Source organism: Rattus norvegicus, chromosome 4 (assembly GCF_036323735.1).
Source record: "Rattus norvegicus strain BN/NHsdMcwi chromosome 4, GRCr8, whole genome shotgun sequence".
NCBI lineage: Eukaryota > Metazoa > Chordata > Mammalia > Rodentia > Muridae > Rattus > Rattus norvegicus.
The window spans coordinates 160,053,155-160,078,944 of NC_086022.1; the positions used below are offsets into that span (position 1 = coordinate 160,053,155).

The 25,790-nt window shown below is 48.4% G+C and overlaps 1 protein-coding gene across 2 annotated transcripts in view; it reads left to right on the forward strand.

Annotated features, from left to right (window-relative positions):
- Positions 1-25,790, forward strand: part of Vwf (von Willebrand factor) — a 134,858-nt gene that overhangs the window by 10,255 nt on the left and 98,813 nt on the right. For both annotated transcript variants that reach the window (XM_063285420.1, NM_053889.1), the window contains exons 4-6: positions 8,585-8,687; positions 8,930-9,138; positions 13,227-13,351. In XM_063285420.1, the coding sequence (XP_063141490.1) occupies positions 8,585-8,687; positions 8,930-9,138; positions 13,227-13,351 (437 nt within the window). The remainder of the gene's footprint in view (positions 1-8,584; positions 8,688-8,929; positions 9,139-13,226; positions 13,352-25,790) is intronic.

Genomic DNA, 25,790 nt, shown 5'->3' on the forward strand with positions numbered 1-25,790 from the left:
AGACGGTGCTGAGGGACAGTGTCTTAGGCAATGTTCTACTGCTGTGGAGAGACAGCACGACCACAATAACTCTTATAAAGGAAAGCATTTAACTGGGGCCTGCTTACAGTCTCAGAGGTTTAATCCATGGTGGCACACAGCCAGATGTGGTGTTGGAGAAGGATCTGAGACTTTAACATGTGGATCTGCAGGAAGCAGGGGTGGGGGGTGGGAGAGAGAGAGAGAGAGAGAGAGAGAGAGAGAGAGTCATGGCTTGAGCATTTGAAATACCACTGACACATTTTCTCCAACAAGGCCACGTCTCCTGGTCCCTGTCTAGTAGCATCACTCCCTAATGACCAAGCACTCAAATCTATGAGTCTGTGGGGCCATTTCTATCCAAACCACCACAGACAGGTATGTGAGGAACAAGGATTGGTGGCCTGGGTCACAGTAACAAGACAGGAGCTGTAACGGGATGTGACAAGCTGTGGAAGCCATGTGGGGTCCCACCGAGGCAATAGCTAGGGTGTGGTTTAGAAGAGCACAATCTCCTCCTGCCCCACTCGGGCGGGCGGCAGGAAGTCAGGCCTGCCCCTCAGGTGACCACAGCGTGTATTCTGAACAGAGCTCCTCCTACTTAACCATCATGGCGGAGAGGTGCAAGTACTCTACCTGGCGACGTGGGTGTTGGTGAGTCGGATTGGAGTAGACACGACAAGAGTTTTTGGACTTTTTTTTTTTAATGATTTTTCTACTTATGTGTATGTGCCTGTGAATATATGGTATGCATATGCTGGTGCCTATAGATCCCTTGCAGTTATAGGCCCTTGTGAATCATGTGATGTGTTAGGTACTGAACTCAGATCCCCGGAAAAGCAGCACGTATTCCTTCCTGCTGAGCTGACTCCACAGTCTTGACACAAGATTTTGACAGGGTTAACAGTATCCCCTCTCTGCCCTATGGCTTCAGGTTTAGGGAGAGGCTGATGCCTGAGTGGTGGGGGATCTGTCTGCCTTAGCTTAGCTTTGTGCTCCTGTGGATCCTGCCTAGAGACAGGTTAATAAGGAGTACATAGTGAATCCCAGGACCAGGCCTAGATTTCATATATTGGGCTCTTGGGGACCCAGCCAGCATATTTAAAAAGCCCCCTTTCTCCCTACATAAGGGCAATTCAAACCGTCTCCCTCCATTAAGGGAGCCCTCATAGTCAAGGAAACTCAGGCTGTGTTGGTATCTCTGGAATGCCATTCGACTCCCCCCCCCCCCCCCCCAGGAAAGCCCTTGTCTATGTCTCTGTTGCTGGGACGTGATACCCTGACAAAGGCAAGTTAGGGAAGGCTTTATTTTGGCTCACAGCTGGTTACAAGGGAAGCCATAGAGGTTGGAGCCTGAGACAGCTGGCCACGCAGCGTCTACAGTCAAGAACCTGAGAACGACAAATGCTCCTGAAGACGTCCTCCTTTTTGCTCAGGACCCAGCCCGGGAAAGGGTGCCAATCACTGTTAGGGTGGGTCTTCCCATTTGAGTTAACCTAAGCAAGACAGTTCTTCTCAGGCATGCTCACAAGCCAACCTATCTTGGCTACTCCTTTATACAGGCTCCTTCTCTAAGCGGTTCTAGAGCTCGTTACCTGGAGATGAGATTATAACACCAATCCCTGATGGCCCATGGGATTAACCATCACAGCCCTTTTGACTACTTGGCTCTGGTTGGCACTGGGCTCATCTACTTGGGTTAGCCAATTGGCTTACATTTCTAAGGACTTGGAGGCTGTGTTGCTCTGAGGAGAAAGAGCCTCATACTCATGTCCCTTCCCCATCAGAGTCCCCAGGGAAACGACAGTCTCTTTATGACTCGGGCATGTGAGGCTCAGGTGAGATCTGCTCTTTGAAAACGCAATCCATGGTGCATACTAAGTCTCAGAAGCATCCGGGTCACTACAAGATGTCCTGTTATTGAATTCACTCGTCAAAGAGTCACACACTGCTGGGCCTCAGCGTGCTCCCGTTGAGGTCAGATTCTCTTTCACGGAAAATCCCTTCTGTCACCACACAGGGCTGTAGCAGAGACCCAGCCTCACGGGTCACTCTTCCTGGTTTCAGTACCCAGGAGGCACGTCGAGATCCAAGGAGGGACCATGCATTTCCAGACATCCCCGTCGATTCTCCAGTGGTTTGTGATTCTTTTTTCACGATGACGTGCTGTTGTCAAGGGTCAGTTTTCTGGGAGCTGTTGGTTCGAATCCATTCTAGAGTAGACGTGCTTTGCTGTAGTAGGTTGGTTGCATTTCTACCCTGGTCCTACCGTGACGTCAGAAAGACCTGATGGTTACTTTTCCTGTTGGTATTAGTGGTGTGTGGTTGGGGAAGTCCTAGGTCAGAGGAAGGAACCTAGGCTTTGGACCCTGGGTTTCGTTTATGGGCCTAGGATTACCTTGTGCTCAATTGTTCTCCAGAGACATCCTGTTTCCTTGATTCTAAACCATTTACATTCCTGTCTGGGTGTTTGTAGGCCTTGCTCATATCCTGGGCAAAGTGTTTCTGTCTGTGCACGAAAGCCTGCCTAATGCTGAGGGGAGCCCTCTTGTGAATGGGGGCCCAAGCCAAGGTTTCATGTCTTCTACAGTCAGCCCAGGGGCCACAGAGAGACCTGATTCCTCCTTCTTTGTAAGTCCTTCTCTTTCTAAGTCAGGGCCACAAGATCTGGCTCCCAGATTAGCTCAAGGAGAGCCACAAGTAACCGGAAGCTTGCTCAGTCATTTCCACAGTACAAGATGTCTGAGAATAACCCCTGATTCAAGCTTCCTGTATGCTTCTGATGGGGCAGGGCCTCCTGCTCCCACCAAATGGGGTGAGGGTTGGTAGCTCACCACTTTCTGAGCATCTTGTACAGTTCCTTTGAGACAAGCTGGGAGCCTGGGTAGAACTTGGCTGCTCTGTCTTTCTTCTTCGGTGGACAACTGGCCCTTAATTTTTTTTTTGCCCAATAGTGCTAGGAAATACTACCTTGGAGGTTTGTGGTGCATGGGTTTCCCTTTTTGGGGGGGTCCGTGGACACTTTGAATGACACACTCTTCTAATGGCTGCACAGTATTTGCAGGAAGGAAAGAAGGCAGGTGAAATGGAGGTGCTTTAGAGCTCCTCTCGGTGTCAGTGGTTTGCCGAATCTACTGCACTGAGAGAGAGATCCTAGTTAGGCAGCTTTGTGTTGCAAAAGGACACTTGAGCTTCTGGATGGGAAACCCTGTGTGCTGTGTGCTCCAGGTGACCAGTGTACACTAATAGTTCTTAGTCAAAGTTTCTCCATCAGAGGAAACTGGCAGTGTCTGGGTACCTTTTGGAAGATCCAATCTAGGGTATGTGTTATAGACATCCAGTGGGCAGGGCCAGGACACCCAGTGGGTGGAGCCAGGTCATCTAGTGGGTGGAGCCAGGACATCTTGTGGGTGGAACCAGGTCATCCAGTGGGTGGAGCCAGGACATCTTGTGGGTGGAGCCAGGTCATCCAGTGGGTGGAGCCAGGACATCCAGTGGGCAGGGCCAAGTCATCTAGTGGGCAGGGCCCAGTTACTGTTGCTTGCTCATTCTGTCATTTGTAGCAGGTCCCACAGCAAAGTGTCCACTCTCCAGTGATAATGGCGGCAAGATGGTAAAATCAGATTATATATTTAAGCCTCAGTTTCTTCAACTGTAATGTGGTAACAATTTATTTGGGCCTGGGAGTGTTTGCTTACAATCTAAGTGCTTGAAGGAGTGAGGCGACCTTGAGTTCCAGCCTGGCCTGTGCTGCATAGATACTGTCTCTTGTAAAAGAAGGAAGGAAAAAAGAAAGGAAGGAAGGAGCCAGTTTAGGTTAGCATATGGTAGGGATGAAAACAGAAACACTCTCTCTCTCTCTCTCTCTCTCTCTCTCTCTCTCTCTCTCTCTGTACGCGTGTGTGTGTGTGTGTGTGTGTGTGTGTGTGTGTGTGTGTGTGTGTGCTGACTCATGAAAAGGGTGTTTGCCTGTAAAACTTAAAAGCCACTTGCTCAGATGGTCTCAGAGATCCTCCCTGCTCTCATAATGTGTCCTTTTAAACTCTCCTATTGTCGATGTGGCCAATGCCTCCGAAGCCTCCTCACCTCGTGGGATTAGGAGTTCCACAGCTTCTACACAGTTCTGCCTTCAATGACGGCCACGACCTTAACCTACCCCTGCCCCTGCATTGTTAATTTCCACTTGTCTCTGAATAGGAAATGGGGTCCGGTTGCTATAAACTATCCACTTCAGGACCCCAAATTCTAGCAGTAAGTGAGCATCCTGGACCACCAGCTCCAACCTGCTCTTGCTTATATCCGGTCCACCTTGACACCACTTGGTTAGTTGCCCCTAGGCTTCTTAACGCTCGTCCCTGAGCAAGTCCTTCAAATGTTCTGTGATGTTTGACAGATCGCGGGGAGTCCTCTGGAGTGGGGAGGAAGGATTGGAGAACCCAAAGGGGTCAAGGACACCATGGGAACACAGTCCACAGAATCATCTGACCAGGGACTCATGGGGGCTTGCAGAGATGAGGGAGCCTGTGGGGTCTGACCCAGGTCCTCTGCACAGACTCTATGACTGAGTGACTTGTGTTCTTGTGGGAACCCTAACAGGGGAAAGGGGCTGTCCCTGACTCTCGCCTGTTTGTGGGACCCTTTTCCTCCTGTTGGTTGCCTCTTCCACCCCTTGATAGGATAGCATGTGCCTGCTCTTACTGTAGCTTGTCATGCCAAGTTGGTTGATGTCCCTGGGAGGCCTGCTCTTTTCTGAGGAGAGGTGGACGGGGGCCAGGTCTTGCGGTGGGGCAGGGTGGAGGTGTTGGGGAGAGACTGGGAGAAGGGAGGGAGGGGAAACTGCAGTCAGATCTAATATATGAGGGAAGAATTTTAAAAAAAATGTTCAATATGAAGGGCAGGTGACTCTCACTGTCACCCCCTGGGGGATCCACGTTCCACAGTTTTTTGTTTTTTTGTTTTTGGTTCTTTTTTTCGGAGCTGGGGACCGAACCCAGGGCCTTGCGCTTCCTAGGCAAGCGCTCTACCACTGAGCCAAATCCCCAACCCCCACAGTTTTTATTATACAAAGTCAGTTTGTCTCCTTTCCTGCCACATTGTAAGTATGATAACTTTGAAACAATTGGTCCCTTTTTTCTTTTGTTTTTGGAAAGAGTTATGCTATGTAGCTTAGGCTGGAACCTGTGATCTTCCTGTTTCAGCCTCTCTCAGTTTCAGGACCACATACCTCACTTTATCTTGACTTTGTCTCAATTTTCCTCAGGCATCTTTTGTCTACCAAACTGACCTCAATTCCTTCTCCTTCTCTTCCTCCTCCTCCTCAAAGAATGCTCCCTCATTCCTCCTCAAGGAGTGCTCCTTCATTCCTCCCAAGGAGTGCTCCCTCATTCCTCCTCAAGGACTGCTCTTTCATTCCTCCTCAAGGAGTGCTCCTTCATCCCTCCCAAGGAGTGCTCCTTCATCCCTCCTCAAGGAGTGCTCCCTCATTCCTCCTCAAGGACTGCTCCTTCATCCCTCCCAAGGAGTGCTCCCTCATTCCTCCTCAAGGACTGCTCCCTCATTCCTCCTCAAGGAGTGCTCCTTCATTCCTACCAAGGAGTGCTCCTTCATTCCTCCTCAAGGAGTGCTCCTTCATCCCTCCCAAGGAGTGCTCCCTCATCCCTCCTCAAGGAGTGCTTCTTCATCCCTCCCAAGGAGTGCTCCCTCATTCCTCCTCAAGGAGTGCTCCTTCATTCCTCCTCATGGAGTGCTCCCTCATTCCTCCTCAAGGAGTGCACCCTCATTCCTCCCAAGGACTGCTCCCTCATTCCTCCTCAAGGACTGCTCCTTCATTCCTACCAAGGAGTGCTCCCTCATTCCTCCTCAAGGAGTGCTCCTTCATCCCTCCCAAGGAGTGCTCCCTCATCCCTCCTCAAGGAGTGCTTCTTCATCCCTCCCAAGGAGTGCTCCCTCATTCCTCCTCAAGGACTGCTCCTTCATTCCTCCTCAAGGACTGCTCCTTCATTCCTCCCAAGGAGTGCTCCTTCATTCCTCCCAAGGAGTGCTCCCTCATCCCTCCTCAAGGAGTGCTCCTTCATTCCTCCCAAGGAGTGCTCCCTCATCCCTCCTCAAGGAGTGCTCCCTCATCCCTCCTCAAGGAGTGCTCTTTCAGTCTTCATTCTTCTCTTGGAAAGGTGAGAGCTTTCATGCTCCCCAACATGGCTTTGGGGGATCATCTTGTTTGATTTTCTTTTGCTGCTGTATTTTGGGCTAGCCCAGCCTTATAGGCAGTGGCAGTGACCTTTCTATGGCATCTCTGAAAGAAATATACTTGTCCTCCAGATCTGTGTGGCAATGGTGCCTCCCTAGCTGCCCAGGTGCTGTCTCTGCATTTCCTAGCTGTACCCCTAGCCACAGTTTCCCTGGCTCTTGAGTTCCCAGCCTCCTTTCCTGAGTCTTCATTGGTGGGAGAGCTCATAAGAAGGACAGGCCTCTGGGGAATCCCTTCATGTTCCCAGGAGAAAGGTGCCTTTGGCTCCCAGTGAGGTTTCTCAGGAAACAGAGACAAACCATCTTTGTCTGCCTTCACTGTAATGTTGGGGATGCAAAGGAAGAACAGATAGAGGAGGAGACAAGCTGGAGGTCATAAAGGTCAAGGAAATCTAGCGGGAAGGAGCTGAAGAGGTCCTCGATCCACCTCATGGCGGGCCCTGCTAGTGTGCAGTGTTTGGAGCATAGGCCTCAGGCAAGCCTGAGACAGGTTTTGTCTTTGGGCCCACAGTAAATGCCTCGGGACAGAAACGATCCTTGAGATGGTTTGGACACTGGAGCCTGATGTTGGTCTTTTAAAAATCGCGTGGTCATTTCCCAGCATGTAGAAAAGCTAAAGTAGGGGTTGGGGATTTAGCTCAGTGGTAGAGCGCTTGCCTAGCAAGCGCAAGGCCCTGGGTTCGGGCCCCAGCTCCGAAAAAAAAGGAAAAAAAAGAAAGAAAAAAAAAAAAGAAAAAGAAAAGCTAAAGTAATAGGATATCCACGCACTTGCACTGGAACTCTAAGTTGGGGCTGGTGTCATTTGCTATTCTGTAAACCGAATGCCCCGAGTGGAGGAGGGTGGGACCCCAGGCTGAGAAGGGCTGAGACATGGACTCGGTGATGAGCTGCACTCCGTTGATTTCCTATGGACACGGAAGCAGCTGCTGGCTATTCAGGGATATTTTCTCTCCTCCCTCCCTCTGTCCCTCCGTCCCTCCCTTCCTTCTTCCTTCTCAATCTCCTGCTTCATAAATTTACGTGTTTATTTACTTACTCGCGTATGGATGTGTGTGCCACCCGCGTGTGTGGAGGTAAGAGGATTACTTGTGGGAGTCAGCTTTTTTCTTCCGCCATGTGGGTCCTGGGGCTCCACCTCAGGTCGTCCTAAAGCAGCAAGCAAAGCCTTGCCTGACGAGCCACCCCAGTAGCTCTCTCCTGTTCTCTCAGAAGCTTGGATGCACGTCCCAGCTTCCTGCTGGGTAACATTTTGGTTTAGTCTGTTGACTTTGATGTAGAAGCTCAGTCCAAACGGGTGGCCCTTTGTGTTTTGTTTAACGAGTTTGGCACCTCTGTTTTATCCTGGCTGTGTTGCGACAAGGCTCTGCAGAGTGATCCTGACTGGTAACAACTCAAATCAAGGGACCTTCTCCAGCATTCTGTGGGCGTGGCTCCCCAGGCTTCTTTGTTGAGGAGTTAGAGGCCACGCCCCCAACCCTCTAGGAGAAGACAAAGACCTATTACTACCACGTACCACAGCTAGGCTAGTCTCCCACGGGATTTCCAGATTCTCTCAGGCTCCCCAAGGCCCACAGCTGAGTGGTCTCCACTGGCTTCCTTTCTTACATCCTCCAGTTTCTCTGTGCCCAGGGCTCCCTACTCAGGTTCTCCGTTGACCCCTCCATTTCCTTCATCTCCAACACGGCCTGTTATCTTCGAACACCAACCGCTCAGACTTTGTGTTTCTTAGATTAATTTCGGAATATTAAGCTTTCAAAACACTGTGAAGTAAAAAAAAGCCTGCATTTGCCCCTCACAGCCAGACCATTGGCAGAGAGCGTTTTACCCGGTGCTTGTATGGTGTTTGGCCGTACAAATGTCACTAATGGAGCTATCAGTAATTTATTGATTCCTGTTTACAGTTCCCGCACTCTCTTCAAAAATCTCTCACGGGAAACCATGTTCAGTTAAACAGTGGGACTCAAGTCTCCATTGTAAGCAAACGTCACATAGATTCTGGCTTGGATTCTCCTATGGTGACAACACTGTGTGTGGTAAAGCTGGGTACTGACAGCTCACTCTACTTCCAGTTGTGCTCAGACAACCTGAGTCTTATTTTTACACCAAGATGATGAGCGTCCAGAAGGGCATGGCCATGCCTATGGGAGTCCGCTGAGGGCCGTGCATCAACCCTTCATACTTACAAAGAGTCAGATGATGGAGTTTCAGGGAAAACGCTGCTTTTCTGTTGGGTCTTTCAGGAGAAGTCTTACATGGAGATTACAGACACACAGTAACAGATTTATCAATTTTGGATGGAACTTTTTGTTTTTCCTCTTAGGGAACTTCCAAGATGGCAAGAGAGTGGGCCTGTCTGTGTATCTTGGGGAGTTTTTTGACATCCATTTGTTTGCCAACGGCACCGTGATGCAGGGGGACCAAAGGTAAGTCAGAAGCTCGGGTGTCCCAATGTGAAGGACCCTGGAGCCCTTCTCACACATCTTTCACTCCATCAGAATCTAAATGTAGAAACTGAGCCCAAAGGCCCAGGTCTCTGCAGTGCTGGTCCAGAACCTTGATCACTGTGCTTCACCATCTGAAGCCTGACACACGGGTTTGGGTCAGGAGATTGGAGAGATCCTAAAAGTGAACCAGAAGCTCAATGCGCTTGCCCTCTGCCCTCCAGCATCTCCATGCCCTATGCCTCCAAGGGACTCTATGTAGAGCATGAGGCTGGGTACTACAAAATTTCCAGTGAGGCCTTCGGCTTTGCGGCCAGAATTGACGGCGACGGCAACTTCCAAGTCCTGATGTCAGACAGACACTTCAACAAGACCTGTGGGCTGTGTGGTGACTTCAACATCTTCGCTGAAGATGACTTTAGGACGCAGGAGGGTAAGCTGTCTGTTCAGAGTATCCGGAGCCTCCAACCTGCTAATTTAATGCCTGCTGACCCCTATTCACAGTCCACTGAGTCTGTGTTCCACAATTTTGGATTGCCAGCTCATCTTCAGAGAGGTTTTCTGTTCAATGTGCACTCTGCATTGAATTGTTGATTCTCTTTCCCCCTCTCTTTTTAAAAGCATTTTTCCAGACACGGTTTCTCTTCGTAGCCCTGCCTCTCCTGGAACTTGCTCTGTAGACCAGGCTGGCCTCAAACTCAGAGATCTGCCTGCCTGTGTCTCTAGTGCTGAGATTAAGGGCACGAGCCACCATACTCAGCTGAATACTAATCTTAAAAGAAACAAAAATCTGAATCTCAACACCCTCCCTGCCCCACTCAAGCTTTCTCCTTATTCTATGCTTTTGGGAGAGATTTTTTTCCCCCTCTTATCCTGAGCCCAGGCCAAGGAAACAAACTTTTGTTTTTCTATTTTTCAGAGTAGGTAGCTTTTCTTGTCAGCTTTCTCAAAGAGAGTGTCCTTGCAGGACCACACCTTCACAACAGGGGTTTAGCTCCACCTCCCTGTCATGCAAGTTCAAGATGGCTGCCCTCAATCTAATCCTCTTGGCAACCAGCCAACTTGTCTGTTCTTCCCGGTTATCTTTGTTATTCTTCCTCTTCTCCTCCCCTCATTTCTCTTTTCTCGTTTCTCAGAATTCTGTCTACTCTTTTTGAAGTTATTTGTGGATTCAATAGAATGTTTGTCCATGGTAATATGTATGTATGTATGTGTATAACACACACACACTTAAATATGACGTACACTATGGAAGGAAAGTGGTATTTGTTGGCAAAAGTTCAGTCCCTGGTGCTGTTTTTGGAACCATCCCCAGAAAGTGCTTTATTTAGTTCAGTTCTCAATTCAGACCCAATACTATTTGTTCCCAAACTATTAAGTTTATTTTCTGACCTCTGAGAGTCTCAACTTGTTTTGTTTCTTGATCTCTGAGATCCCTCCCCTTAAATAATAATGTCTGTAATTCCATCTGCTGGACACCCTTCTGCTTCGCTTCCTATTTAGCCATAAAATTTCACACTATACAAAATCAGGGCTGAAAAAGATTTTTGAGTCTGAATTGTCCTGGACAAACAAAGAATTTGACACTCAGGACGAGGGGGGCAGCCGGATCTCACTGGTTGGTAGAAGGAACTTCCCCATCCCCATGAGATTGCTTCTTCTCTACCTCTTCCTCAAGAGGTCCAAGCCTACTCGATGCGATTGGGTACCAAAGAGCATCCGTCAATCACAGCATCCATCACAGAGTGGAAATCATACAAATTTCCGTTCTCTCCACTGGGCTCCCCTGGTCGGTCGATTAGTTTCCTCTGACTTCCAACAAGTTATACAGGTTGGAAGAGTAGGTAGCTTTTCAGTTAACCTCTGTATACAGGGCCCCTGCGGGTAATCCCAGAGAAGCGCCTCCTCCCAAGACCTTCAGCTGACTCATTTGTGTAATGTGTACAGAGTATTTTTTAAATGAGCGCATCACTGGAGGAGGACTTTCTTTTCTGCTCATCAAACCCTAGATACTGAATAATTATAAAGGACTCCCTTTTCTTCCCATACAGGTGATTTATTTTATCCCCACGTGTACTCCTTGACCTTAAATGGCCTCTCTAGGTCTGGCTAAGTAAGGGATTGTTCACGTCAATAGTACAAAAATAACAGACAGAAACTACTACCATAATAAATATTCAGCAAGGTTATCAGGAGGAGCCTGTGCTCCAGGCGTGTTGGACCTCAAGCCTTCTGTGGTAGCTACATAGTACAGTACTACATACTACATACATACTACATACTACGTACTACAGTATGAAGAATACAGGCATAAAAGCACCTGGACATTGAGAATGGGAACCCAGAAGAGCCAGTGACTCGGGAAGGGGTGGAGAGGGGTTGGAGGGGGTCTTAAGACTCATGTCACATCCTTACCTTCATTCTACACTTGTGTTCTGAGCATCCAGAATCCACTGTGGCTGAACCCACAGCTAAGACTCATACCCGTGCTCTGAACAAAGGAGCTCACTGTTGTTGAATACTAGCTCAAAAGTCATAGAGGGTCAAGGCTGCAAAGGAACCCAAAGGAAGATAAGAGTTTTTGTGGAGAGTTGCCTAGGGTGCTAGACAAGGAGAAGGGCACACCCCACCAGGCTGGGATGGGGGAAGGAAGGAGAACTAGCTCAGAAAGGTTGGTCGTTCTTGGGTTCTGTGTCCAGGACTGGGTAGAGAGAGTTGCATGGTAAGAACGAGTTGGCTGCTGTGCTTGACTCTATGACAAAATATCTAAACCAACCAGTCAGAGAAGAAAGGACTTAGTTTGAGCTCACAGTTTCTGAGATTTCAGCCCACAGTCCTCAGTTCCGAGGCAGAGCATCACGGCAGACAGGGGTGTGCAGTGGAGGAGGAGCATTTCACGGCAGCAAACAGAAAGCAGGGAAAAGGAACACAGGTGTGAGCCAGGGCAAGGACTCACTCTAATGACTTACTTCCTCTAACTAGGCGAGGCTTCTATGTCCTAAAGTTCCCAGAACTTCTCTAAATAGTACCAAGTGTTGAGGACCAAGCCTTGACCACATGAGAGCGTGTGTGGGGGCGTCTTATATTAAAACCATGACAAGGGAGGAGAAAAATGGTCCGTACAGAAGGGGAAGGGCATGCCAAGACATGGAGAGGTGGGGGGTGAATGGCATCATCTGCATTATCTTTCTTTTTAAATGTAAAATTCATCCAAGCACTGATTTTGAGAAGTTCATATGTGAGTACTATTCATTATTTCTACTTCCCCTCTCCTTTGCCCTTCCAACTCCTTTTGTGTGTCCCCTGATTTAATCCCTCCTATGACTTCTTCTTCTATATTGTTACACACACACACACACACACACACACACACACACACACACACACGTGTGTGTGTATGTATGCACATGTGCGCATGAACACACACATACACGCATGCGCAAGCACCCCCCCCCAGTCCATTTAGTGTTGCTCATGTGTGTATTTGCTTAGGCCTGACCCCTCATGATTGAATAGCCTATGGGGGGCTCATTCTTAGAGAAGATTCAGTCTCCCTCTCTCTCTGGTCATGAATTGCTCTATCTCTTCATCTAAAGGTGGGATGTGGATAGGTCTCCTCCCATCCATGTTGGCATGTCACTGGTATTGCCACTGTCCTGGTCTTGTTCAGGCAATCCTGTTTTTGAAATTTCGTGGGTGCAACGTCTCTGTCGTATACAGAAGACACCGTCTCACAGCAATCTTTCTGGTCTTCCGACTCTTACAATCTTTCTGCTTCCTTTTCTGTGGAGTTAGATGTGTAAGTTGGGGTTGTGTACCTGTCTTAACGTTTCTATTGCTGTGAAGAGACACCATGACCACGGGTGGCAACTCTTATGAGGGGACCGTTTAATTGGGGCTGGCTTACCGTTTCAGAGGTTCAGTTTATTGTCACCGTGGCAGGACATGGTGGCATGTAGGCCGACGTGGTGCTGGAGAAGGAGCTGAGAGTTTTACATCTTGGCCCACAGGCAGTAGGGTGCTGTGTGCTACAGTAGGCATAGTTTAAACACGGGATACCTCAAAGCCCACCCCCACAGTAACACACTTCCTCCAACAAGGCCCACCTACTCCACACCTCCTAATAGTGCCACTCCCTATGGACCAAGCATTCAAACACATGAGTCTATGGGGGCCATATCTATTCAAACCACCACAGCGCCCCCTGGTCAACTGTTCTCGGCATTCTGACCAGCTGTGGATATGATCTCTGCTGCACAGAGACGCTTCTGTGGTGACATCCTCATCATCTTTCATGTCACCTCCTTCATTGTGTCTGTCCCTCTGACCATGGCTAGCTGAGCTCCAGTGCCCGTGCACTGTGGTGTCATGCTGAGCACTGTTCAAAAGGCCCGTGGTCCAAATGCCTGAGTTCTAGCATAGAAGAAGTTTGATTCAGGCCACAACTGGCAAATAGCTTTCATGCAGAAGTCTTGGTGAGGCTTAACTGAAGCATCATTTCTTAGGAACTTTTCTCTGCAGGGACCTTGACCTCAGACCCCTACGACTTTGCCAACTCCTGGGCCCTGAGTAGTGAGAACCAGCGGTGTAAACGGACATCTCCTCCCAGCACTAACTGCACCAGCTCCTCTGGGGACATGCAGCAGGTTGGTACACACTGGCCTGGATGTGGTCTGGATGATTCGTGACTCCTAGAATTAAGGCAAGGGACTCAGGATCATGGTTTCTTTCTCTCTTCAGGGGTTGGGTGAGAAATGGGTCTCTTTGGCTGTTCAATATGAGGTGTTCATGAGTCTTTTTAAATTGAAAACTTATTTTGGCTAGAATTTTGTCTAATTCTAATATTTTCCTTGGCCTTGTACTTTCTTTAAAACTGGGTACGTATAGCCAGTGTCTCCACCACTTAGTGAGGCAATAGCAAAGTATATGGTGGGGACAATGGAGATTATTACAGTTCTGGGGGCGGGGAACTGCAGGGTGGGTGATGGCTGTGGTATCTGTTATCTGGTGTAGGTACTCCTGCCTTATGTTGTATTTATATTGTATATAAGACAGGTACTCTCGTCTTAGATTGCGTACGAGCAAAAGAAGAGCTGCCTGTATCATTCTACTTACAAAAGGGATGCCCACATCCCTCTAGTTACAAAAGAATCACCCACGTCTCCCTACCTGTGTAAAGGTTATCCACACCACTCCCTGTGCGTCCCTCTGCCTGCAAAAGTGTTATCCACATCTCTCTACCTGTAGACCCTTCCTTCTTCAGGACCTAGATATCACAAGATTCTTTACGTTCCTTTTAGCTCTTAAATTCTTTATTGTGTATGAGGTTGTTACAGTTAATGGGTCTCAAAACTATTCAGTGGGATGGGACATAAGCTTTGGGTGGTATTAGCTAGGATTGTAATGGTCTCCCCAACAACAATAACCCAGAATCCTTCCCTGGTAGAAGCCTAATTCACCCAAATCTGCACACAAATGGACAAACCCACCTCTCCCATGTCAAGAAATAACAGCGATAGACACTAATGCAGCAGCTCAGCAGAGATAGCTTTACTAATAGCCCGTTACTCATCCAATGAATCTTTGTTAGTTTTCACATCAAGCCTCTGAATACAGGAGAGGGGCTGGGGATTTAGCTCAGTGGTAGAGCGCTTACCTAGGAAGCGCAAGGCCCTGGGTTCGGTCCCCAGCTCCGAAAGAAAAAGAACCAAAAAAAAAAAAAAATGTTGTCTGAATACAGGAGAATGTCAGACTCGGGAGACTCTCGTGGACCGATGCGGAATGTCAAGGCCCAAACTCTTAAGCAACTTCCAACTTGTAAACAAACACATTCCAAAAGCTGTCTTTGCCCTTGTGCTTCCAGTGATTCATCAGCGCTAGGCCCGTTGGGTGGTTGCCTGGCAGGTGGCCATGGTTGCTAACGAGGCAGACTGAGCTCCAGACTGAGCGCCAAGAGGAGCGCGCTTTGTGCAGAAGGGGGATTTCCTCTTCCCCCTGGCTTGAGATATCTGACATTTGTCCCTTTAGGGCCGAGCTGTTGAGATTCTCTCCCCTATGGTTGGGTGTGCTGGTTAATTTTTCTCAACTTGACACAAGCTAGAGTCACCCCGAAAAGGGAACCTCAAATGAGGAATCGCTTCCATCACATCGGCCTGTGGGCTTGAAAAAATAGGATCCCCAGCGCATCAATACATCCAAATAAGCAAGTGAGAGAGGCAAGCCCTTCCTCTAGGGATGCTTGACCAACAGACAGACTTCAAAAGAAATTCAATCAAGGTATGGTGCATGAGAGACTTTTCTCATTTCCCCTTTGCGTTTCCAAATTAGAGTTCTGTTGTTGGTTGGTGGTATTCCCTCTCCCCACCCCCTTTCAACTGAGAGCAACAGGTTTTGTTTTGTTTGATTTTACAAACACAGGCTGCAAACAGCAAGGGCTTGACAGATGCTCCCCACCCTCAGAGTACCAAGGAACACTCCCTTTTATGTGGTGTTAGTGGGAGGTGCAGACAGACTTTTCCTGGAGAGAACCTGATACTGGGGTTGAGTGGGGAAGGGAAAGACTGGGTGCTTTGTTCAAGGAGGACAAAGTGAAGAAGCAGCTTGGCTAAGTCTGCGGGGACACATTTTAAGGCTCCAGCTACGTGTCCCTACTCACTTTGTCTCCTGAGTGCATTAACCAGCATCCTGGGACCAGCCTAAGGCACTAAGTACGTGGTCCTTGGTTCAGGACCCAGGCTCCAAACACACCTCCCTGAGGCACAAACTCCTTCAAGCCCAGCACTCCTAGTTCATAGTTTCAGATTGTTTACCTAGAGAACTGTATTCTGCCCTTAGCCAATCAGATAGTGTTTGCTCACAGCTGGGGATCTTTCATTGGCTGGGATGCACAGTGACTCATCTCCTGGGAGGTGATTAATGTGGCCTCTCCTATCTTCTTGCTCCCCCTGGGCCCAGGCTTAGAAATTGGGTCTGCTGGCTGGGAGTCTATCACCAGCCGATGGCCTTGGTTTCAGGAGTCAGTTGGAATGGTTGAGTGTTCTGGGGGAGGCTGAGTTGGCCTAACTGCTTTGGTCAGCTGTCAGAACCAGTCACCTCTCTTTTCTCTTGATTTTCATAGCTCTTTCAGAGAGCCTGGTCATAATTCTTATACCTTGGGGAAGAACGTTTACCTGTTGTACCAACAGACCCAGAGCCTCTCTCTGCTGGGGCTGACAATGGCTTTTTTTTTTTTTTTTTTTTTTTTTTTGCCAGCTGAGTCTAGAGCCCAAGCCAGAAATGCTCAGATTAAGTGATGTTCAGATTAAGTGACGCTCATTTGCTCATAGCTACCACACAACCCATGTTTTTAGAAAGATCCTTAGTTAACCTTTCTCTTTTTGTAAAATTAAGTCTGGGGAGCAAGGAGGGAAGGGCTGAACTTCCCAAGAGGATGGTAGCCTTGGTCTCGTGTCCTGTATGTAACTTAAAGCCCAAAGCCCCATAGATGTTAGCCCACAGAGCAGCCATGCTAGCTATGAAAACCACACCCCTTTCCTAAGGCAATCTCCCGTCACTGATGGAAACCCGCCATTATGACCATGGCCACTGCACATCACACAATATACAGATGATGAGGCCCACTATGTAAGTGTTAGCCACTTGGCATATCACTGTTGGCACAGTTTAGCCTGCAGCATTGTACTTGGTGGCTTTGGCCTGGCCTGGGAGATCCAGTCACCAAAGCCATTGTCACTCACCCTCAGGTCACATTCCCCAGGGTGACAAGACTGGCACTGCTGTCAAGAGTATGAGGACACTTCCATACTTGGCGTCAAGAGATCTCTCCCTGTAATTCCTAAGAGTTGGTCTTCACGATGACCAGTCGTTATTGGGGAGCCCGAGGGTGATGTTGCTAACTTTTACTTGAGCCACAGCAGGAGAATGATCCCGTGGCAACAGATGGGTCAGGATTGGGAGAAATGGATTTTCATCAATGTTAGGAATTCCAATCTCAAGAGTTGGATGAGATTCTCAAAGTTACCTATTCATCCCCCAGCCCCCGCCTGAAGGCGCTCTGCAAACAACAGCCAGATGGGCCGGGTGTTCTGATCTTGACTAAGAGTCAAGGCCTTGGAATAACCAGGGTCTTTCTGGCCATCATGCACAGCTCAGCTCTAGCCGGCTCCCAGCTTCCTGAGAGAGCACACTCCTTTGGAGTTAGAGCTGTGTGTATCTATCCATGTCCCTGAATACTAGAGTCCAGGACCCCTCTGGTCCAGTTGCTGGGGGCCGGTGTGTGAGCTCTTACCCCTTAGTACTTACTTCAAACTACTCCTCTCACCTCTGAATTTGGTGTTTCTTATGGGAGCACAGGACACTTTTCTGTGCTGTGTTTGTTTGGCCTTTCACCACCTTTCATCCCACAGAACGTTTTTCCCTCTCGTCCAGCTCACCCGAGACGTCTCTTGTCCTCGGGAAATCACCTGTCGTATGGGCTAATATTTGTAAAACTGTTGTTGACTTTCAGTGACTATAGCACATCTCCTCAATAGCCCAGAGAAGCACACAAAGTATCCATCCTGTTGGGGACAGAGCAATTCGCTCTTCATGTCCTCATTACACAATTGTTTGTTTGCAAGGGCTGACCTGTCACTTCTCGCTCTATCTAGATGGAACCGGGTGGGGAGTCTGCAGGTGCTCGTGGGAGGGTGATTTCATCAAGGAGTTTGGTGTGGAGTGGGCTCTTAGCGATTGGGACAGCCATTCGTTTGCCTGCCTGGGATTGAAAGTCGTTGAATCATCTTTATTTACTTTTGACTTTTATTTGACATGCATGGGTGTTTTGCCTGCATGCATGCGGCACATGCCTGGTGCCTAAGGAGGCCGTCAGGGTTGTCATATCCCCTGGAACTTGAGTCACAGATGGTTGCAAGGCATCACGTGGGTGCTGAATGGGGAACTTAGATCTGGGTCCATTGGGAGAGTAGCCATCTCTCCAGCTATAAGAGAGTTTGGCCCCTGGAATCCAGCAAACTCAAGGAGCCAAGTGTAGGTTGGTGGCTAAATGACAGCACCGTGAGTTGGCTTTACAGACCGCCCATCTCTCCGTGTCCTATTGTTGGGGTTTGAAGCCTAGCATCTGCATACATTCCCCTTGACAACACGAGCTGTTTCTCCAGTCTTCCTGAGTCACCAAAAGGCTACATAAGGAATGAGGACTTATACAAGGAACGTCCTGGACCAGGAAGGAGTCTCCAACTTCCTCCCTTCCTCATGTCCTCACCTGGGTTCCTTTCCTGCTCTGCCTCTTAGTGTCCCACTCCTATGGGGTCTCTGCTACTGAACACTGAAATGAGAGAACCTTTCCTATACCGTCATTACATTATCTACGTAAGAACAGCTCCGGAGATGAGCTAAGGGACCGTGGTGAAGGTGACAGCCGTGGCAATGGTCTCTGGTGGTCTAGCCTTACCGCAGAGCTTCAGCAGTTGCTATGAGTTTTCAGAGGTTTCCTTTGGGTGGGCTGGCGCTTTGCCTCTTGGGCAAACCCTTAGGAGGGCTAGAAAAAGTCCTAGCATCCATCTCTCCCTATCACAACAAACCCCAGGGGCTGTAGCAAAATGCAGTCATCCTGCATCCACGGGTCCCTGTCTGTGGATGCAACCAATGGTAGGAAAACTATATCTGTTCTGAACACACAGTTTTTTTTTCTTATCATTCCTTAAACAATGTGTAGTGACAACTATATCCGTGAACCTATACCATAGTTAGTAGTGTAAGTAATTTAGACGGTGTCCAAAGCATATTGAGAATGTGTGGGGTTCCCGTGAGAGACCAAGCGTTCATAGACTCCGATATGAGAGGAGAGTCCTACAAGCAGTTCTCTAAGGCTTCTGAAGGATGAGTGGTTCTCGGGTGTTTCCTTTCCTTTGCCCTCTTCCCAGGGAGGACCAGAGTGGGCAAAGAATGGGATAGGGCCCATCAGTACACACTGAAGTGTTTTGTATGGCTGCTGAAACTGTATGTGGTTTGCAAGGTTAGAGATCAGGACCAGGCACACAAGAGGACTTAACCCATCATGGCGGAGAACAGGAGTGTGTGGGGGTCAGGAGGTGACAAACTGCTTGATGGATGGTGACAGGCAGCTCAGGTGACTTGATTCCTGGCAGGGAGCTGGTGATTTTTCTTGCTGTAAGCAGGCTATGTAGACGGATCCCGGCTGGGCTGTTTATACAAGAGCTTGGGTAAGCTCTGAACTGCACACCAGGGAATAATACGGTGAACCAAAGTCCCTAGAGGAAGCCACATCTCCCAATGCCCCTCCCGAAAGGCTGGTGGGGCAATCAGGACTTCAGTGATCACAGAGGGCTTGGAATGCTTTAGGTCCAGAGCCCTACTGCACTTTATCTTGGGCTATCTTTTGGCCCTCTGAATGGCCGTTTCTTGCCCACCTCTTACATCCTGTAATTGACAGATTAAACCTTTTAGAATGTATTCACTTAGCGGATCGCCAGGTTCCACAATGAAAAGGCTACAGCAGAGATCTCCTCACTCGCTTTAGTCCTCCTATGTATGGAGTGTTTCCACCAATGGCTTTGAACAGTTCCTCAATGTATGGCTTTCTTTGCTCTGTTCTTAGAATAACAGTGTGGTGAAACCGTTTCTGTGTTGGAATTTGAAGGACTTTGAATCTGTGTTCCTGGGCCATGATCATTTATATTTGGCTTCAGAATAAACTTATTTTTTTTTAAATCCCCTCCAAAGTTAGAGTTATGTTTCTTACACGGACAATGCCTGACTCTTTAGGCCAGGGCAGAGCGAGAAAGAGCCTAGAGAGGTCTCCTTGGACATGGGCACGCCTACTAGGTTATATATAGTCATCCTATGTATCTATCACCAGCATCCTATCCAACCACCTTCAGAAGAGGAACCTCCACAAACCCCATCCATGTGATGGGACTGGTATGAACCAGGATGGAGATCTGAATCTTGATCATGAGTCAGAAGCTTGGAATGTGGGTAGGAACCTCAGGGCAGCCTTATAAATAAACTCAGCTCTTTCACCCCCATTCATCCCTGCTGCTGACAGATGGGGAGCTAGCCTCTGCCTCGAGTGAATTCTTGAACCCACTGCTTTAGGCTCTAGGCTCCTCCACACCTCCTCCAGGGGGTGGCCCCACAGGAGGCATCCCGACACCCACTGAGGAGCTGGAAATATCAGGGCCCAGCAAACAATCTGCACTTCATACATTTTGCCCTCCTTTCTGTATTCACTCCAGGCCTGGGAATGTTCATCCTCTCCCTTCCCCCTCTTCTCCTTTGTCAGCTGTTTGAGAAGAAACAATAGCATAATAGCAGACCTCTGGCCCTTGCTTTTTCTCCTGCTTTGCCTGCATATCCCCTGGGGAGATGACTCCCGCTTTCTCTCCCTTCCCCCAGGGTGGGGCCTAACATCCCCAGGGAAGAGGCCTGGCCTCCTCTGATGAACTGAAAATGGGATTAAGATGGGCCACAATTGGGTCTGTACACCCGCCCCCACGCAGGAGGGTGAAGTCTGGATTGATGGAGTCCGGGTTGACGTTCTCGGCCAGCTTCTGGCACCACTGACAGGAGATGAAACAAGACAGAAGTCGCTGGTGCCGGGCACTGGAGCCAGGAGATGCTGGAAGTGCAAATTAGCTGACCTTTATTTTGTGTCCCTGCCAGAATGGTTTAGCAGAGAGCCAAAGTGATGCCTTTGCAGACAGCCAGCGAGTGGAACAGTACAGAGCACTTGCTGGCTGTCTCCGCAGGCCCAGGCTGGGGCTCATTTAAATTGCTTGTTTTGTAGCAACTTTCTGAGGTTAGGATTGCTGCTTTATGTAGAGCCACCCATGAGTGGTGAGACATGGCAACAATTTAGTTAGTTAGTTAGTTAGTTTAGTTTAGTTAGTTAGTTAGTTAGTTAATGTGTTTCCCTCTCAGGAAGGCCCAGTGCAGGACGTTCAGGGCCAGACCAGAATAGGCAACCCTGTGAGTCCAGGGTCCTTCTGTCTCATTCTCTGTTGCCTTCAGGATGGAATTTGTAGCTTCTGGCCCAAGGGACTATTCAAACTCCTGGCACCATAGTCACATGCCAGCATCGGAAGGAGAAGGGACAAGAAAGGAGGCCCCTGGGGCTGGAGAGATGGCTCAGTGGTTAAGAGCACTGACTGCTCTACCAGAGGTCCTGAGTTCAAATCCCAGCAACCACATGGTGCCTCACAACCATCTGTAATGAGATCTGATGCCTTCTGGTGTGCCTAAGACAGCTACAATGTACTTATATATAATAATAAATAAATCTTAAAAAAAAAAAAGGAGGCCCTTTGAGAGGACTTTGCTAGAAGGTACAAGGTACCTTCCTTCTCCTGTCCTCCTAGGCTTGTATAGCCAAGTGCTGTGACTGCTCCTGGCCTCGGATGGGCAGAACATGGAATCTTCATACCCAGTAGCCATGCCCAAGTGGAAGCGGAAAGTCGAGTCATAACTAAGAAGCAGGGAGAAGACACTGGGCTGTGCTGAGTCTTTTCCTACGGCTGAGATGTGTGGAAAACTGAGATAAATTTCTCTGAGTCACATGCTTTGAACGTGGGGGAGTTGGCGTTCTAGCCCACCCATGCTTCTAGAACCCCCATGTTTATCGTCCTGTCGTCTAAGCTTCGATGCCCAGGTCTCTTACATAAAATGGCATGCCAGTTAGTTCCGACCTGTCCATATCTTCTTGTCTACTTCATTTTATTTAAAAAATTATTACTGTGTTACTTAAAAAAAAGATGGGTGTATGTATTATTTATTTTTAAATCATGTGTGTGTGCAATGGCCTTAGAGGGAGGCCTAGAGAGGGCATTGGATCCCCTGGAACTGGAATTAGAGGTGGTTGTAAGTTATCATGTGGATGCTGGGAACTGATCTAAGGTCTTCTGCAAAAGCAGTGAGTGTTGCGGAGCCATTTCCCTCACCACTGCCCTGTTGTTGCACACACAGACACACACAGACACACACAGACACACACAGACACACACACACACACACACACACACATGCACGCACAGAGGAGTGATGTCTATGTGTGGGCCATGTGATGTCTATGTATTGGTCATGAACCACAGTGCACATGTGGAGGCTCGAGGACATGTGAGAAGTCAGTTCTCTTCTTCCACCTCAATATGGGTCCTGGGAATTAAACTCAGGCCATCAAGTTTGTGCAGCAAGGGCTCTTATCCACTGAGCTAGCCCCTCATATACTTTAAACGATTGTGGGTTATTATGCTCAATTCACTGCAGATGCTGTGTAAAGTGTCAGGCTATACTGAGCGAATAGCAGAAAGGAACAATGGCAGGTACTTGTCCCGTTTGGATGCAGTCGCCTGCCCCAGATATTTTAAAGTGTTGGTTGAATCTGTGGCGATGGAATCCCGGCCTCACTATAACCGTGCTTCGATGACAAGTGACCAGGCAGGCTTTAGAGTACAGCCGTGCCTCAAGCCTGGTCTTCACATTGCTGTGCAGACTCCTCAGGTCGCTCAGGTCAGGATTCCTTTAAACTCTGAACAGTTAACCCAGGCTCCAGTTTACTTACTTAGATTATAGTTCTTGATATTTGACACATTAGGTGTTAAAACAGGGATATTTAAAACATTAATCAATTAAAGAAACAATAGAATTTGCCAGGTGATGGTGGCACACATATTTAATCCCAGCACTTGGGAGGCAGAGGGATGCAGGTCTCTGAGTTCAAGGCCTGCCTGATCTACGGAGTGAGTTCCAGGGCAGTCAATGTGCCAATGCTACATACAGAAACCTTGTCTAGAAAACAAACATTTAAACAAACAAACAAACAAGGATAGAACAAAAAAAGGAGAATGCATTGTTTCTCAGGCTTATGAATTTTCCTTGCTTAAGGAGACTCAAGTATGAGAATCCAGGTCATTTCTCTGAAGCCAGAGTTTTTTCTTTTTTACTAGGCAGCAGTGGAAGGAGAGGTGAAAGCGTAAAACCCCAACATTACAGGAGCATACACACATATGTATACGTGTGTGTATACGTGTGTGTGTGTGCGCGCGCGTGTGCACGCGGACGTGTGCACACAAATATATACATGTATGTGTTTGTGTGTGTCTGTATAATTTTTTCCAGATCCATCAGTTTTCCTGATGTACAGCTAATTCTTTACAGTATAATTCTATTATGCGATTACCACATCTTATTACCCATTCGTCTGTTTATGCACATGGAGATCAGTTCCATTTCCTTGCTATGGTGAATAGCTCAGCAGTGCACATGAGCGTGCAGGGACCTCTGTGGTGGGATTCAGCTCTGGCTTTGTGACTTGAAGTGACACAGCTGTGTCATACGGTAGTTCTACTGTAATTTTTTGGAAAGCCCCTTCACACTGACTTCCACAGTCGCTACATTAGTTTATGCTTCTGTCAGCACCGAATAAGGATCCCTCTTTCCCTCTATCCCTGCCAGCACTGTTGTTATCGTTTATTTTGATGATAGCCATGGTGATGTAAGGGGTCAGAAAGAATCTCAGGTTAGTTTCCATGTGCCTTTCTCTGATGGCTGAGGAGCTGAACACTTTCAGAAGCACTTATCGGCCGTCTGTGCTCTTTTCTCTGCTTGTTTTTTTCTTCTTTTTTTTTTTTTTCCGGAGCTGGGGACCGAACCCAGGGCCTTGCGGTTGCTAGGCAAGCGCTTTACCACTGAGCTAAATCCCCAACCTCTCTGCTTGTTTCATTAGCCCATGTATGGATTGTTTAAAAAAAATTAATGTTTATTTTTTGACAGTACTAGGCATTAAATCAGAGCCTCATGCATGCTAGGCACATGCTTTATCATTGGGTGACATCCTCAGCCATATATATATGTGTATGTTTATGTGTGTGTGCATGTATGTGCTTGCATGTGCATGCATGTGTGAGTATTTATGTGCATGTTTGTGTATATATGTGTATGTGTGTGCATGTATGTGTATGAAGGATGTGCATCCACTTGTAGAAGTCAAGGGTAACCCTGGGTGCCAGTACTTGTCTTGTGCTTGTTTGGGGCAGGGTTTCTTCCTTGTTGGCCACTAACTATGTTCACTAAGGTAACGGTCCTGCAAGCTTTCAGGTTTTTCTTGTCCCTGTCTCCCATCGGTCTGTAGCTGCCCTGGGCTCACAGACACGGGCTACTCTTCCTGGCTTTACGTGGTTTCTGGAGATTCAAGCTCAGGCTCTTATGCTTGCACAGCAAGCACTTTACCCATTGAGTCGTTGCCTCAACCCCATTTCTCTTTTTGAGACAAGATGGTGCTAGGTAGCAGAGACTGGTCTCCAACTCCCTTCCCTCTCTTCGTACCTCAGCCTCTCAAGTGCTTGGAATATAGACATGTGCCACCATACTGGGACGACCTAGTACAACTTTTTTTTTTTTTTTTTTTTTTGGAGCTGGGGACCGAACCCAGGGCCTTGCACTTGCTAGGCAAGCGCTCTACCGCTGAGCTAAATCCCCAACCCCCTAGTACAACTTTTTTACTTTATGTATTCGTATCCCAAAGCTGAAAGGATGGACACATTCTTTTCCTTTGAAGGAAGTATTGTGTCCTTTGAAAGTGTCTGTCAGTCTCTGTGCAGTTCTGAGTTCCGTCTTTCGGGGTGTGTGAACTCCACTTGGGTGGACAAAACACAGAGAGTGGCTTGTGATAAGTGCTGATGCACTGCTCAGGGGTGAAAGAACACAGCCTAAGATGGGGACACCAGCCAGGACGAGAAACGAGGCAGACTGAGGCCGAAGAGGCAGGGGTTCCCAAACTCCCAGGCATCCAGCTGTAGCTGAAATTCCTTGGCTTAGCTCAGCTGTGAGTATGTCCTGGAGCCCAGAGGGACCTTCTGCAGGAGACTTAGGCTCTGTATGGCGAAGGCTTTCCCTACGGTGGTTCTTGGTGAGAGAGACAGTCCTTGCTTGTCCATATGTTTATTTATTGTTCATCATGGAAAACAGGTGCATATGACCTACTTAGTGTGGACCAGAGATTAACTATCTTTTGTAGGTAGAAATGTCTGGGAAGGGAAGCTTATTGGCTAAGCCCCCTGGGGCGGCCCATCTAGATACCTCATTGGCATGGTTTCCCCCAGCTACAATACGTAGCATCACTGAGAAGGCCATCCCAGGTAGGGATGAAGCCTTCAGCCTGCATGTGAACCGGCCTATGGCACCTCTGAGACACCGGAGGTGACTTATACCTGTATTCATTACTGCTAGGATTGATCCAGCATTTACACCCCAAGAGTGTGGCTCTTGTCCTTAGAACACATGTAGGGAAACTGAGGAGAAGGGTCCAGGAATGGGTAATTGCAGTTCAAGAGCGGTGTGCCCAGAGTGTGATGAGAGAGGAGGAACTGTGGAGAAAGCCTTCCTGGGAAGCGGCTCCTGGCAGAGGCACAGAGGGCTTCAGAGAGGAAGTGCAGACAGGTGGAGAGGTTGGGCTTCTCCCCGTCCCAGGCTTTGTGATTGTGGAATCTATCCATGTGTTTTCTTTTGCGTCCATTGTGCTAGACACAGCACCTGGGCACAGTAGACATGTCAGTGAAAAAAAACATTAGGGCGCTTTCAAGAAGACATCAGTAGTGCCTGGGTTGGGGATGGGACAAGAGGGGAAGGCCGAGGTCCAGTCATGGAGGGCTTAGCCTCCCTGCTTTCCCACTGAACTAAAATGTTGCCCTTTAAATTGGAATAGTTTGCCTTTTATATCCAGCGGCGTCTTCGTGCTGTGGACCTAGAGGCCGATCACCCAGTGCTTGTACCATGTCTATTGTAGCATGATCTGTACAACTAGCGCTCTGTTGTGAGTCTGGGAGCATAGGTACTGAATCCACCTTGGACTTCACTCTATGTCACCTCAGGACTTCGTTTGGCCTGGCTGGGCTGCCTGAGTTAGAACAGAGAAGCCTGGGAGTGGCTTAGACTGAGGTAAATATGCCCCTGGGCACTGCTGTGGGGTCAGAGCAGGTCATGCTGGAGACTGGGCAGATGTTGAAAGGTCTACCTAGCAACCAGACTGTGGACCAGGTTGAGGTCAGGGGTGACCAGAGGAAGCTTGGA